Consider the following 15,266-nt stretch of genomic DNA (forward strand, 5'->3'; position numbering starts at 1 on the left):
CATTGTTCTCTCACTTGGGAACTTCAAGATCAATAAATTCCATTTGATCCTTGCAATCCCATTATGGAATTCATTAAGTATTCCCTCAAAAGTAAGCCAACATCTTGTCTGAAGTCCCCTTTAATGGACGAGATTCCCTTTGCCTTTAGGCAATCCAATCTTCAGTGTGTAAGGCGGAAGCCCTTTGTCACGAATCACGATGCTCCGGATTTCTCATCAAAAGGGACCTTGCCTCCTAGCCATTAGTTAGCCTACAACAATTTGTCTAATATTGCTTGGATATGACTTGTTGAATATAGGAATTAGAGTATATAGAATCTTTTTATTTTTAGTATTTGTAAAAAATAACTGATGTATTATTATTGATTGATATCTTATTGATGTCTATTACAAATGATTCCTTATATAGATGTAGGTGTAGTGGATGGTGGTAGTGGGTTAGGTTTAGTGGAGTAGGTGGTGGTAGTGGTGTAGTGGGTTAGGTTTAGTGGAGTAGGTGAGGTGGTAGTGATGGTAGGTGATGGTAAATTCTAACAGCCCCCCGCAAACTCAAGGAGGATAGAAACTAACCAACTTGAGTTTGAAGAGAGGAACAAAACAAGAAAATACATAAAAATAAAAAAGGATAGGAGACACTGTATGGTCGTGTCAGACCATTGGTGAAGACACTGTATGGTGGTGTCATAACGGGATAGAGGACACTGTATGGGGGTGTCATAACCATGTAGAGGACAGTTTAGGGGGTCATGTCGGACCGTTGTAGAAGACAGTTTATGGGGTCATGTCGGACCGGTGTAGAAGACAGTTTACGGGGTCATGTCGGACCGTTGTAGCAGACACTATTGTGACAGTTGTGGTGACAGTTTACGGAGTCTTGCTGGACCCTTGTAGAAACTAACCGGAATCAATGTCGGGACAGTTTACAGAGTCTTGTCGGACCCGTGTAGAAACTAACCGGAATCTATGTCGGGACAGTTTACAGAGTCTTGTCGGACCCTTGTAGAAACTAACCGGAATCTATGTCGGGACAGTTTACAGAGTCTTGTCGGACCCCTTAAAAAATCGCATCCTCAAAAGGTGCGCTCAATATTTTTAAAAAGGCGTGCCATCAAAAGGCGTGCCCAATTTATCAAAAAGTGCGCCGGACATGATGGCGAGGCACGTGAGTGTCTTGGTTGGCGTGCCCGTTTGTCGTTTGGCGTCAAGTGGCGCGCGATACGCGTGGCTGCCCTGTCGTCATGGTCTTTATAAGCGGAGGCTAAGGCTGAGGCAGAGGCGGAGACAAAAAAACTTGCGAGAGATATTCTGAGAGAGATTTCGAAGAGAGATATTCTGTAATACTCTGTTGTCTGAGAGAGATTTTTGAGAGAGATACTCTGTAACACTCTGTGGCCCAGAAAATGGCTTCATCTTCCCGGAGTCTGCTCACTCTCTTTCCCGACCTCAACGAGTCAACAAGAGAGAGAACTGGTGCGGTGGCACTGGAACCTCAACCAAGCGCCCCGGAGTTTGCTCCGTTGAACTTTCCGATGCGGTCGGTGGAGCAAAGAATGGCAGTGCAGTCGGATGTGGAGGCCAATCAGTATACTCTGAAGGCATGTGTGGAAAGCATGACGGCGGTCACAAACTTGTCGAACCGGCTGCAGAGTAGGACAAATGAGGTGCAGCATTTAAACTCCCAGCTGGCTCTGCTCCAACGCATGTATAAGGATGCGCGAGCAGAGATAAGCGTGCTAAGGGCAGAAAACAAGGAGCTGAAGCGGAAGGCCACCGTGATGTTCCGTTTTGGAGGTCCTCCATATGCTGTAGTGGAGGAGCAGGGGGGAGTGAACGTGCTCGGTGGACTAGGAAGCACGGAGGCAGCACCGTCAAGGACCGCCCAGGACGGAGGCAAAAAGAAGAGACCTGCAGCAGAGTAGAGAAGAAAAACCCACTGTGGGTGTGGGTGTGTTTTTTTTTTTTTTTTTTTTTTTTTTTTTTTGGTAAAATGGTGATCGAGGTTGATCCCCAATATGAATAAAATATGGTGTGTTGTGCAAATATGGAACTTGGTTTTTTTTTTTTTTTTTTTTTTTGGTAATAAGAATAAGAAGATGAACCAAGGCATGGACAGCATCATTATGGCAAGTGGAGAAGGTTGGAAAAGGGAAGAGAAAAAATAAAGAAAGGTAAAGTGATTTTTAAAAAAAAGGTAAATGGATGTATGTGCGGTGGAAAAGTGAGGCACTCATCTTATTAAAATATAGAAAGTGGTGGAAAAGTGAGGCACTCATCTTATTAAAATATAGAAAGTGGGAGTGTGTGGCAGATTAAATATATAAATAAAAAACGTCTGCAGATGGACAGTCAATCAGTGGGCTTTGAGGCATGGGTGATCAAAAGCTGGTTGATGAGAGATGTGTATACAGTCAATGATATCCCCATCTGGACCCTTAATGCTTTTAAGGGGAGGTTTGTTCAAGCGGCTTAGGTGCTTCTCGACCTCATGCTTCTGCCTGTAAACAGGCAACCTAAACATGCGCTCATAGGCTCCTCCTTGGTACACAGCCATCTTCTTCATCAGCTCGAGTCTTGTCTTCTGGTATGAGTGGCTCCCGGTGGAGATCAAACGGCGGCGTTATACATACGCTCGGCGCAGTACAACCCAGAAAAAAAAAAAAAACTTTAAACCCGAGGGTTTCCAAGTCAGGCTTCGCAGCCCGAATCGCATTCGCGAACTGAATCGTCCCGGCCAAAACAATCTGTTTGTGGATAAACGAATCGAAATTAAGCTGGACTGTTTCGATCAAGCGATTCACATTGATTTTGATATCGACGAAGACATAGAGGCAAGGGATCGAAGTGTTGTCAATGGGGACGAGGCAGCTGTGGCCGTAGTGAATGAGGAGGTCGGCGGAGAGTGCGGCGGCGGAGAGATCGTCGACGCAACAAGCGCCGTAGGTGACGTCGCCGAGGATGAAGCAGGATTCGACGGCGGCGAAGGAAGTTGCTGTTGTTGATAGTTCTGTATCAGGGTTTTGAGGTGGTGGTGGTGAGAGCTCTGCTTCTGCCTTGTTCTCCATTTTCAGTCGCAGTTGGGAGGGAGAGCGAGAGAGAGAGAGAAAAGGCATGTGTAGAGGTCCGGCGGGCGGCCAAGGCGAGGTTGCCGCCCGCCGGTGAAGCAGAATTACTAGCTTCTTAACCTTGCTCTGATACCATGTAAAAAATAACTGATGTATTATTATTGATTGATATCTTATTGATGTCTATTACAAATGATTCCTTATATAGATGTAGGTGTAGTGGATGGTGGTAGTGGGTTAGGTTTAGTGGAGTAGGTGGTGGTAGTGGTGTAGTGGGTTAGGTTTAGTGGAGTAGGTGAGGTGGTAGTGATGGTAGGTGATGGTAAATTCTAACAGTATTGTGTATACAATCCGTGATTATGTCAATCACTAATTTTGTCAATCACTGATTTAGTGCCTTGTTAATATCATTTCCTAAATTATACCATGAATCTATTATATATCATGGCTTCTACCTCATTCATAGGTAAGCCAAATAATTCTTTTCATTCTTTTTGGTATCATCCTTCAACAGCCTCATCTCTCCCTAAGCCTCCGACAGTCTACCCACCCTTTCTCTTTCACTCGCCCAGCCTGCCCGACTCACCTAGAACCCCCGACAGCCCCTACCTCTATTACCCCTATCGAGGCTATAGCAGGTGGTCTTTAGTGCTTCAGCTACCCCTCTAGGGTGGTCTGTGGCCTCTTTTTCTCTTCTTAGGTGTTGTGCTAATGTATTAAGCACCTTTTTCTACTCTTTTGTTCCTTTGGTCTACCGAGTTTATTCGGTAGCATTTATTTGGATAAACCGTTGAGTTTTTTCCAACTTCTTAATTTTTTCTAGACTGTGTCGCTGTGTCTTTATGTATTTCTCAACCCCTATTATCCCACCATAACTGATCTATCCCTTGTTGTTGCATTTGATGTACCCATAAAACTTGTCCCAGTGAGTTCTGATTTTTCTCTTTCTCATCACACTCTTGTTCACCATATTACGAGTGTGGTGTTCAATGGGAATAATTTTACTGCTTAGGGCCGCTCCCTTAAACTCTATTTAGGGAGAAAGGAAAAGGCCCATTGGCTCTCATCTTCTACCCAGCCTACAGCGACAGATCCTACACATGCCCAATGGGATATAGATAATTGCACTATTCTGGGATGGATGTTCAACTTCATGGAGGACCGTATTTAGCACATGTTTCTCTATTGCGACATGATTTCGAGTCTTTGGTGTGCCTTGTCTCAGGTGTGTGCCCATGCTGGACATTGTTCGTGCCTCCTAGTCTGCTTTGGGTTTCTCTGTGTCAGAGTTCTTTGATACCTTTAGGCTTGTTGGGAGGAATTGGCTCAATATGATCCCTTGACTGAGTTACCAGCAGACGTTGCCGCTCGTGTCCGCCTTGCCCTCCAGCACATTTACTAGTTTTTGATGGGTTTAAACTCTGAGTTTAAATCTCTTCGAACTCAGATTTTAAACACATCACCCATACCATCCCTCTATGAGGCCTTCGCCACCATTGACAGTGATGAGTGTCGCCGGCATCTGGTTCAACCTACCACTACTCCAGTGACTCCTATCTTATCTGACCATATGGCCCTTGCCGTAAACTCCGGTGATGGAGACAAGTGGCAGCGTAGTACTAGTCTATAAACGGCGTAGCATAGATGCTTCTAAGGATCAAGTTTTGATTTGGCATGTGTTGGATGATGTCGGGCCCACTTGGGAACTTGAATAAATTAATTTGAGTCTTTTCTCTATTTATATTTATGTTTTAGGGTTAAGGGTATTTTTGTAATTTGCTGAATTTCTGAAGTGGGTCTCAGTAAAGGGTCGTTGGGTTGACCCATGGGTCTTGGTATTGGTTTAATATGTTTGTGAGTCTTATTTGATATTAAATAAGTTTTAGAAGTCAAAGATTTTATAGTAGTTTTAGTAGTTTCCTATTTTGGTCCTAGTTGGTTAAGGAAGTCTTCTAGTCCAATATAAAGCAATCCATTGCTTCTAATAAATAATCTGCTGGAAATTGTGTTCGTGTATAGAATATGATAGTGGTGTTGGTTGTAGATAGTGGCATGTATAGAATATGATAGTGGTGTTGGTGGTAGATAGTGGCATGTATAGAATATGATAGTGGTAATATATAATATGTAAGTGGCATATAATGGGTTATGATGATATTTGTAATATCTCCTATATAAGGAGTGTCATTTGGTCTTGTAAGATAAGAAGTTTTGAATATAACAGAAATATATTCCTTCTTCCTCATATTTTTCGGAGTTCTTCTTCTTCATATTTTCTAAGTTGGTATCAGAGCAACAAAAAACACAACAGCCCTAAAACCGTCATAGCCATGTCGGAAGTCACGTCCGGAACCACTTCAACCCCTGCCGCTGCCATTCCGGTGAAAACGTCCAACTCTCACTCTGTCCAAATCACCACCATCCGCCTAAATGGTGATAATTTTCTCCGCTGGTCACAATCTGTCCGGATGTATATCCGTGGGCAAGGAAAGATCGGTTACATCACTGGTGACAAGAAGGCTCCTGCTGTTAATGATCCGCTGTTCGACAATTGGGACGCTGAAAACTCCATGGTTATGACATGGTTGGTCAATTCCATGGAGGAGGATATAAGCTCTAATTACATGTGCTATACTACTGCACAAGAATTGTGGGATAATGTTAGTCAGATGTATTCTGACCTAGGAAATCAATCTCAAGTTTTCGAATTAACTTTGAAGTTGGGAGAGATTCGTCAAGGAGATGATTCCGTCACCAAATATTTCAATTCGTTGAAAAGGTTGTGGCAGGATCTTGACATCTTCAACACATACGAATGGAAATCGGTTGACGACTGCAACCACCACAAGAAAACTGTGGAAGACAGCCGTATTTACAAGTTTCTTGCCGGCCTCAACATTGAGTTCGATGAAGTGCGAGGAAGAATTATTGGCAGACCTCCTCTCCCATCCATTGGCGAAGTATTTGCCGAAGTCAGAAGGGAAGAGAGCCGAAGGAGCGTCATGCTTAAGAAAAAAGGTAATGGTGAATCAATTGAAATTTCTGCTTTAATTAGCGATGCTGCGGCCAACAAGGCTGCAAATTACCAGCGCAGGTTTGATGATAAGCCACGGGTCTGGTGTGATTTTTGCAACAAGCCTCGCCATACACGCGAAACGTGTTGGAGGATTCATGGCAAACCTGTCAACTGGAAAAGCAGCAAACAAGGAGAGAAGAATCGTGGCTGTCCTACCGCTAATGAAGCCGATTCAGGTCCCTTCAACAAAGAGCAGATTGATCAACTCTTAAAGCTGATAAAATCCAACTCCTCAACCGGTACTCCTAGTGTTTTGTTGGCACAAACAGGTAGAAATCCTAAAGCCTTCTCTTGCCTAAACTTCTCTCCGTGGATCATAGATTCCGGTGCCTCCGATCACATGACTAGTTTTTCCCATTTATTTAGTACCTATTTCCCTTGTTCTGGTCATGACAAAATCAGAATAGCCGATGGTAGTTTTTCACCTATTGCAGGAAAAGGATTTATTAAACGAACTGAGAAAATTAATCTCAATGTTGTTCTTCACGTCCCCAACTTAGCCTGTAACCTTTTGTCTGTCAGTAAACTATCTAAGGATTCTAATTGTCGTGTTACATTTTTTGAATCCCATTGTGAATTTCAGGACCAGAACTCGGGGATGATGATTGGGCGTGCTAGGATGCTTGAAGGTCTTTACTACTTTGATGAAGTACCTGTTAGTAATAAAAAAGCTCAGAGCTTTAATAGTACCAGTTCAATCTCTGTTCGAGAAAAAATAATACTATGGCACTATAGGCTAGGACATCCTAGTTTTCTTTATCTGAAACATTTATTTCCAGAATTATTTAAAGGGATTGATTGTTCTTCTTTTCATTGTGAAAGTTGCATTTTTGCAAAATTTCATCGCTCTACTTATTTGCCAAAACCTTACCAGGCTTCAAAACCTTTTTATTTGATTCATAGTGATGTTTGGGGCCCTTCTAAAATCACTACTCTTTCTGGTAAAAGATGGTTTGTTACATTTATTGATGACCATACCCGCTTATGTTGGATTTATTTGATGAATAAAAAATCTGACGTGAAAAATTTATTCACAAATTTTTACAATATGATTGAAAACCAATTTCAAACCAAAATTGGTATTTTACATTCTGATAATGGAACAGAATATTTCAATGAGCAGTTGGGTGAGTTTTTGGAAAAAAAGGGGATTTTTCATCAATCTACATGTCGGGATACCCCTCAACAAAATGGCATTGCAGAACGAAAAAATAAACATCTACTTGAAGTAGCACGTGCTATAATGTTTTACATGCATGTTCCTAAATATTTATGGGGTGAAGCAATTTTAACAGCCTCTTATTTGATAAACAGGATGCCTACAAAGGTGTTAACATACAAAACACCTTTTGATTGTCTCAAAACTTTTTTTCCTGACACGAGGTTGTTTTCTGATTTACCCGCCAAAGTTTTTGGATGTACTGCCTATGTTCATGTTCCCAGTCAATTTCGTTCAAAACTTGACCCCCGTGCTATAAAATGTGTTTTTTTGGGTTATTCCTCAAACAAAAAGGGGTATAAGTGCTTCGATCCTCAAAACAAGAAATTTCATGTAAGTATGGATGTGTCATTTGTGGAAACAAAATCCTATTTCCCCAACACTTCTCTTCAGGGGGAGACAAGTGGAGTAGAAGACCGTTTTTGGGATATTTCTATCCCGCTCCCCAATGTCATTTATCCTACACAAAAACCACATCTGTCTGATAATGATCACTTAGGAGAACCAAGTTCTATGGTGCCTAGTCAAGAAGATTCTTGTTTAGGGAGAGAAGTACTACAAAATGATATAAATCCTGAGCTTCAGGTTTATACTAGGAAGCGATTTCATCTGAGGAATAATGACCCGAATGTCCATCCTAATGACCCGAATGTCCACCCGAGTTCTGGCATCGAAATTTTAGGTAATCCTATTCCTTCTATTTCCGACCTTGATGTACCTATAGCAATTAGGAAAGGTGTCCGAAATTGCATTAAACATCCTATTGCAAATTACCTCTCCTATCAAAGACTGTCTAAAAACCATAGAGCTTTCACATCTAGGATTTCACACTTGTTTGTTCCAAAGAATATACAGGAAGCATTGGATGATCCGAATTGGAAATTAGCAGTCATGGAGGAGATGAATGCTTTAAGGAGAAGTGGTACTTGGGAGATAGTTGATCTACCCAAAGACAAGAAAACAGTTGGGTGTAAATGGGTGTTTACGATAAAATGTAACGCAGATGGAAGCGTTGAGAGATACAAGGCGAGACTGGTAGCTAAAGGCTTCACTCAAACTTATGGGATCGACTATCAGGAGACGTTTGCTCCTGTTGCTAAAATAAATTCCATCAGAGTACTGTTATCTCTTGCAGTAAATTCAGATTGGCCTCTACATCAACTTGACATTAAAAATGCATTTCTCAATGGTGATCTTGAAGAGGAGGTGTTCATGAGCCTACCGCCGGGATTTGAGCAGAGACTTGGAAGTGACAGAGTATGCAGATTGAACAAGTCATTATACGGACTCAAACAATCACCAAGAGCGTGGTTTGAACGCTTTGGGAAGGCAGTTATCAGTTGTGGCTTCTCGCAGAGTCAAGCAGATCACACAATATTTTATAAACATTCAAAAAACAGTAAAATTGCAATTTTGATTGTTTATGTTGATGACATCATTTTAACTGGTAATGATGAAGCAGAGTTAGCAGCTCTCAAAGAGAAACTCGCAAAAGAATTTCACATTAAGGATCTGGGAGCCCTCAAGTATTTCCTCGGAATGGAATTTGCAAGATCCAAGGAAGGTATATTCGTTAATCAGAGAAAATATGTTCTTGATCTCCTTGGAGAAACAGGTATGCTTGGTTGTAAGATGGCGGAGACTCCGATCGAGCCTAACTTGAAGTTACAAGCTGCTAAGGCTGAAGAAGTCAAAGAGAGAGAACAATATCAGCGACTTGTAGGGAAATTGATTTACTTGTCTCATACGCGGCCTGATATTGCCTTTGCAGTCAGCATGGTAAGTCAGTTCATGCACTCACCAGGGGCAGAGCACTTTGAGGCCGTTTATAAGATCTTAAGATATTTGAAAGGAACTCCAAGGAGAGGCTTACTATTCAAGAAACATGGACATCTTCAAGTTGAAGTATACACAGATGCAGACTGGGCAGGAAGTGTTACAGACAGGAGATCAACATCCGGATACTGCTCCTTTGTAGGTGGGAACCTAGTTACATGGCGGAGTAAAAAACAGAATGTGGTAGCTAGAAGTAGTGCAGAAGCAGAGTTCAGAGCTGTTGCCCATGGAATCTGTGAAGTAATGTGGATTAAAAGAATTCTTGAAGAATTAAAGCTTTCTCACCCGACACCTATGAAGGTCTATTGTGACAACAAAGCAGCTATATCTATAGCTCATAATCCAGTTCTACATGATCGCACAAAACATATAGAAGTGGATAAACATTTCATCAAGGAGAAAATCAATGCTGGCATAATCTGTATGACCTACCTTCCAACAGGTGAACAATTAGCTGATGTGCTAACGAAGGGACTACACAAGAAGCAATTTGATAAGCTGACTAGCAAGCTGGCTATGGAAGATATCTTCAAACCAGCTTGAGGGGGAGTGCTGGAAATTGTGTTCGTGTATAGAATATGATAGTGGTGTTGGTTGTAGATAGTGGCATGTATAGAATATGATAGTGGTGTTGGTGGTAGATAGTGGCATGTATAGAATATGATAGTGGTAATATATAATATGTAAGTGGCATATAATGGGTTATGATGATGTTTGTAATATCTCCTATATAAGGAGTGTCATTTGGTCTTGTAAGATAAGAAGTTTTGAATATAACAGAAATATATTCCTTCTTCCTCATATTTTTCGGAGTTCTTCTTCTTCATATTTTCTAAGTTAATCAATAAGAATTTATACAAGTTTCAGAGCTATGAGCCTCTTTAGGGTTTGTGTGATGCAACCCAACCCTAGGTGTGATGCCTAAAGGATTCTATGAGTGATTCCTAGTCTTCTTCATCTTTTCTCTTTTCCTATTGCCTCTGTTCATAGATTACCACTTGCAGCCCATAAACAGTTAGCTTAAACTTGCTTCAAACTTGCGTGTGATGCATCATCTGGTTCTCGGGGTTCTACTAGTTTAGTTACTTGTCGTCATTGTGGGGCTCCTAATCATGTCAAGGCTCACTGCTTCAAATTTCGTCCTGAGTTTGAGGTTACGATCTTCTCACCCTCGTGGTTCTAGCACACCTCGCACTGCTGCTTTAGTGGATGCCACTCTTGCTTCTAGGTCTCCTAGTATCCCTACTTTACAGCAGTTACAGACTCATATTGGCCAGCTTCAGACTCAGCTTGGGACTTTTATCACTACTTCTTCTGGCCCATCATCCTCTACTACTGCTACTCTCGCTACAAGTACTTCTACTGCTTTTAATGTTTAATCTACTAGTCCCTCATGGGTTTTGGATTCTAGGGCTAATGATTATATAATGGGTGACTTTCCCTTTCTTTCATCTCCAGTTTCTACTACTATAGACCAATATGTTTGTCTTGTTGATGGGACTTTATCCTTTGTTTATCATACGAGTCTAGTGTCTTTATCTCTAGATATTACTGTATTCTTTGTTATGCACGTTCCTAATTTCGCATATAATCTACTATCAATTAGTCAGCTTGCCAAGACCTTCAATTGTTCTGTTAATTTTCTTGCCTCCTTCGTGTCTCTTACAGGACCTGAGTTCGAAGAGGATTTTTGACAGAGGATATGAGCGTGGACTTTACTACTTTAGGGATCCACTGGACCAACTTTCTTCTACTTTAGCTAGTTTTTAGGCTTCTGTTTTGTCTGCTTCTATATCTTGTGTTTTTAATGTTCGAACTTTAGAATTGTGACATGCACGCATGGGTCATGTCAATTTTCAATATTTAACGTCAATTTTTTCCTTTATTAAATAAAGGCTACAAAGGTTTTAAGTTTTATTGTGTGGTTTGTGAATTATCTAAACATACTCATACCAATTACATACCTCATATGACTCGTGCCCCTAGTGTTTTTGACCTTATACATTCCGATATTTGGGGTCCAACTCCTGTCCCTGCTTTTTCTAGCTATAGATATTATGTCACCTTTATTAATGACCACATTAGATGCACTTGGGTATATTTGCTTCATCGTAAGTCTGACGTGTTTCCCATTTTTTGTCCAATTTTTGCAAATGGTTAACACTCAGTTTTGTACAATTGTTAGGAATATCCGTTTTGATAATGGTGGGGAATATATTTCTAATGCATTTCGTTCCTATATTAATCAGACCGGTATTCTTCAACAACTCACGTGTCCATAGACTCCTGAGCAAAATGGTGCTGCTGAACATAAAACCGTCATGTCATGTCTGTTGTGAGGTGTCTTCTTCGTCGTATGAGTGTCCCTAAATCCTACTGCCATATGGTTGTCTTCACTGATGTCTACCTTATTAATAGGACCCCTAGTCGTGTGTTGCAAGGTCTTACCTTGTTTCATGTCCTTATACCCCCCACACTACTCTATTTCCTATCCTACCTCGTGTCTTTGGGTGTACCTGTTTTGTTCAAGATCGAAGTCCCACTCGCACAAAGTTAGATGACAAGTTTATTCATTGTGTCTTCTTGGGGTATTCTTCCATGTCTAAACGGTATAGGTATTTTGATCCTGTGTCTAGTCTCATTAGCCCCCCCTTGCCGCCTCGCCAATCTTTGGGTCAGGTACTACTCTAGTAATCATTCCTATAAGCCTTAAACTAAACATCACACCTAAAGTTTGACTACATAAAACAATTTCAAAGTGGCTTTAAAATAGCTTTGAAATTTCTCTAAAACTAAATAAAACCCAAAAATAAAAGCCCTATTACATAACTTGACCCATATATGATGATGATCCACGGGCGTACAACCCATGTCCAAAAAATCTAAAATTACCAAAATACCCCTACGCTGTAAAACTAAATAAATCATATAGAAAACTAAATTGAGTAATACCTAGCCTAAGTAGTCATATAATATAAGACTCCACTAAAACAAAACCTAATTGTACATTGATCCAATTGATCACAATTGAGTTTTATTTGAACGAACCAATTTCCGAACTTAGCTGTTCTTATATTTTGATTTTTCTTACTCTTCCCACAGACAGCATCACAAAGTCATCCTCCAACTTTCAAAATTAAATTTGATAGGGAAACAAAGACATTTGAAAAGGAAGCAGTGAAACAAGCTAACAGATCCATGATTTCTACTTCATATTATTTTCTAGCAACCTAAAATCCACAGACAATCCAATTGCAAAATGCAAAGCAAGTTGCAAAAGAATGTAGAGGGAGAAATGTAAGAGAATTTACTTTTAGTTTAAACCAGCCAAGCATTCCTCGCCTTCTATTTCTTCTGTAATCTTTAACCAGGTCATCTAGATTAGCGACGTCACTTCTTCCATCTGCTGAAATTTCAGAAACATGACTTCCAGCATCATCATCAATCATATATTCTCGTTTTCTATCTGGCAGATATGCTAGCTGCATCAACAATGGGGTCAAATGTAGGCAAGGATGGCATGGTTATCACTACAAACTTGGCAAAGATAAGAAATCTAAATTATAAAGTAACAGCTTCATAAAATTAAAAATCCAGGCATTGCATACAGTATTGCCTTGCAGGCTATCAAGAAACTTCTGTCAGCCTAAACTGAGCTTATATCAATATATCAGGTACCTCATCTTCCCCAAAAGAATGCCTTCGTATATGGCCAGCCTTTTCAGGAATATTTGACTGCATTGTGTTTTTTGTCGAAACTAAGATTAGTTTAGTTAGTCTCTGAATTCTTCCCATCAAAGCAGCTTTGGCCTGCTCCTCCTCTTCCAATCTTGACTGTAACTTGACCTGCCCAGCTTCTAACTGCAACTTAATAAAGCAACACATTAGAAAGAAATCTAGCAGCACATAAAACTACTTCAATGAATAAAACATACAGAGCTAAAAATTACTTTTTTTCTTCGACAGAGGCAAATAAATAACTATCCCTAAATTCTACCTTCTAATTGCTAAGTATCAGCAATCATGCATCAATTTTTAAATTAAACATGATATATTCTATAGCATCAGCAGAACATAGACAAATAGAGTAGCAATCACTACTAATGGAGTGTTTATTAGGGGTGTTGACTGGGTCAGATCGGACCGGTTTCACTATCAACTTGCCACCCAACCAACCATCACGGGTGGGAGAATTTAACATCCGATTACGACCACAGACAATTCGAAATAGCAAGCATCAGGCCTTACGGTTTGTCAGTCGGAATCGGTCGAATTTTTGGGTGATTTTTCCATCAACAGCTTATCCTCCTCTCGCGCATAAACAAATATACATACAGACAGATTTGTGAAAGACAAAGAAAGTGAGAAGAGGGTTGTGGTATGTTGTTCACATTCATAGCTTTTCGATCTAATCCAAGAGCATCACAACAGAGTGATCTGGATAATGGTCGTTAATGACCGAATGGATCTAGATGCAATAAACCATCAAAATCGAAGAGGGGTTGAAAGAGAGTGTGTTTGGAGAGAGAGAGAGAGGGCTATTACAGTTTTGCAAGAAGAAACGAAGAGTAAACAGCAGACAAACAACAATACAAAAAACATGTATATATATGATATATCCCAAACACCATGTATATCATAACATCATGTATGATGATGTGACTATAATCAAATATATTAAATATATATATATAATGTTAATGTAAATTGTAAAAGTAAATACTACCACCCACTATACCACTCCACCTCCACTTCACCTACTCCACCACTCCACCTCCACTTCACATCTCCATCTCCTATATAATGTACATACAATACATCAAAACATACAACAATCAATAATACATCAATATATACATAATTGATTCTCTCTCTCTTTCTCTATACATTAATTTTTTACATATAATTATAATTAATCACATGTATCCATGTATTGAAAATATCAATCTGACTGTGTTATAGGGTTAGGCACTAGACTACCTTACTATTGGTCAAATATTTATTAAGTTGTCAAAACGAAAGGGAAAGGAAAGGGAAAAGAAAGGTCCGTCATTTTTTTTTGGAGCCATGTGCTACTTTTTTTGTAATTGATACAGAGGCTCAAAGTTTTGATTATTATTATCACGTGAAGAAGAGTAAAGATATTTAATTCCTATAAGCCTATTAGACTATTTTTCGGGCGGTTCAGATTTAGTCAGTTCCCAAGGAACACAACCATCAGCTGACTGAAAAATTGATAAATTTTACATACAAGGACCGAGCCGACCGTGGAGGCTTTTCGAAACCGACCATAATCATTCGGGTCAGTTCGGATTGGTCGGTTTTATCAGGTGATTCGGTTTTTTGAACACCCCTAGTGTTTATGATATATCTAGGCTTATCATGACTGTCATATTTGTATGTGGAACTCTGCTAACTCTTGGTGCCCATACCAATATTAAAAGATAAATAGAAATAAGCATTAAGTTTATCGATTTGCAAATTTACAATAAAAAACAAAAAATACAAAAGATAATATCCAACCATATGGAACAGCGCAAACCTGAAGCTTTAAATTAACCAAATCTTCCTGGTTAGATGCCATCGTATACGGATTCTCTATCATACCCCGCTTCAATTGCTGAAGCTCTTGTTTTAAACAGGAAATTTCCTTCTGATACTTTTTAATGAGAGACTTATCATCCATAATCTAATAGAGCAAACATTAGAGACATTAGATAGAGAGGTAGACCCTGGAAAATTTCCCATTGTTGGTAAATATTTAACACAAACAGTGATTACAAGCCACCTTATTCTGAGAAGCCTTGATTTCCACATGTTTGCTCCGATGGGCAAACTTCAGTGTATTGTGTGTTTCTTCACTATTGCTAGAGGCAGGTGTCACGGTGCAAATAAGCTACAGGTTCAAATAAGAAAGAAGATTTTAAAGCAAAGCATCAAAAGCAATTCCAGAAAAACAAATTAACAAATGAAACTATAGTGAATCAAATGAAAATTACCATAATGATAGCTAACTTGACAGCTATATCATTTATTTTCCCAAGTGAAACTACTGACCATCTAACCAACATTA

General features: G+C 39.9%; 1 protein-coding gene across 1 annotated transcript in view; it reads right to left on the reverse strand.

Annotated features, from left to right (window-relative positions):
• Positions 1-15,266, reverse strand: part of LOC114290278 (P-loop containing nucleoside triphosphate hydrolases superfamily protein) — a 77,052-nt gene that overhangs the window by 27,127 nt on the left and 34,659 nt on the right. Inside the window, exons 13-16 of the mRNA XM_082921120.1 lie at positions 14,982-15,089; positions 14,736-14,882; positions 12,872-13,054; positions 12,505-12,675 (exon numbers count right to left, since the gene is read on the reverse strand). Coding sequence (XP_082777246.1) covers positions 12,505-12,675; positions 12,872-13,054; positions 14,736-14,882; positions 14,982-15,089 — 609 coding nt within the window. The remainder of the gene's footprint in view (positions 1-12,504; positions 12,676-12,871; positions 13,055-14,735; positions 14,883-14,981; positions 15,090-15,266) is intronic.

Source organism: Camellia sinensis, chromosome 3, assembly GCF_055761805.1.
Source record: "Camellia sinensis isolate YWXY chromosome 3, ASM5576180v1, whole genome shotgun sequence".
Taxonomy (NCBI): Eukaryota; Viridiplantae; Streptophyta; class Magnoliopsida; order Ericales; family Theaceae; genus Camellia; species Camellia sinensis.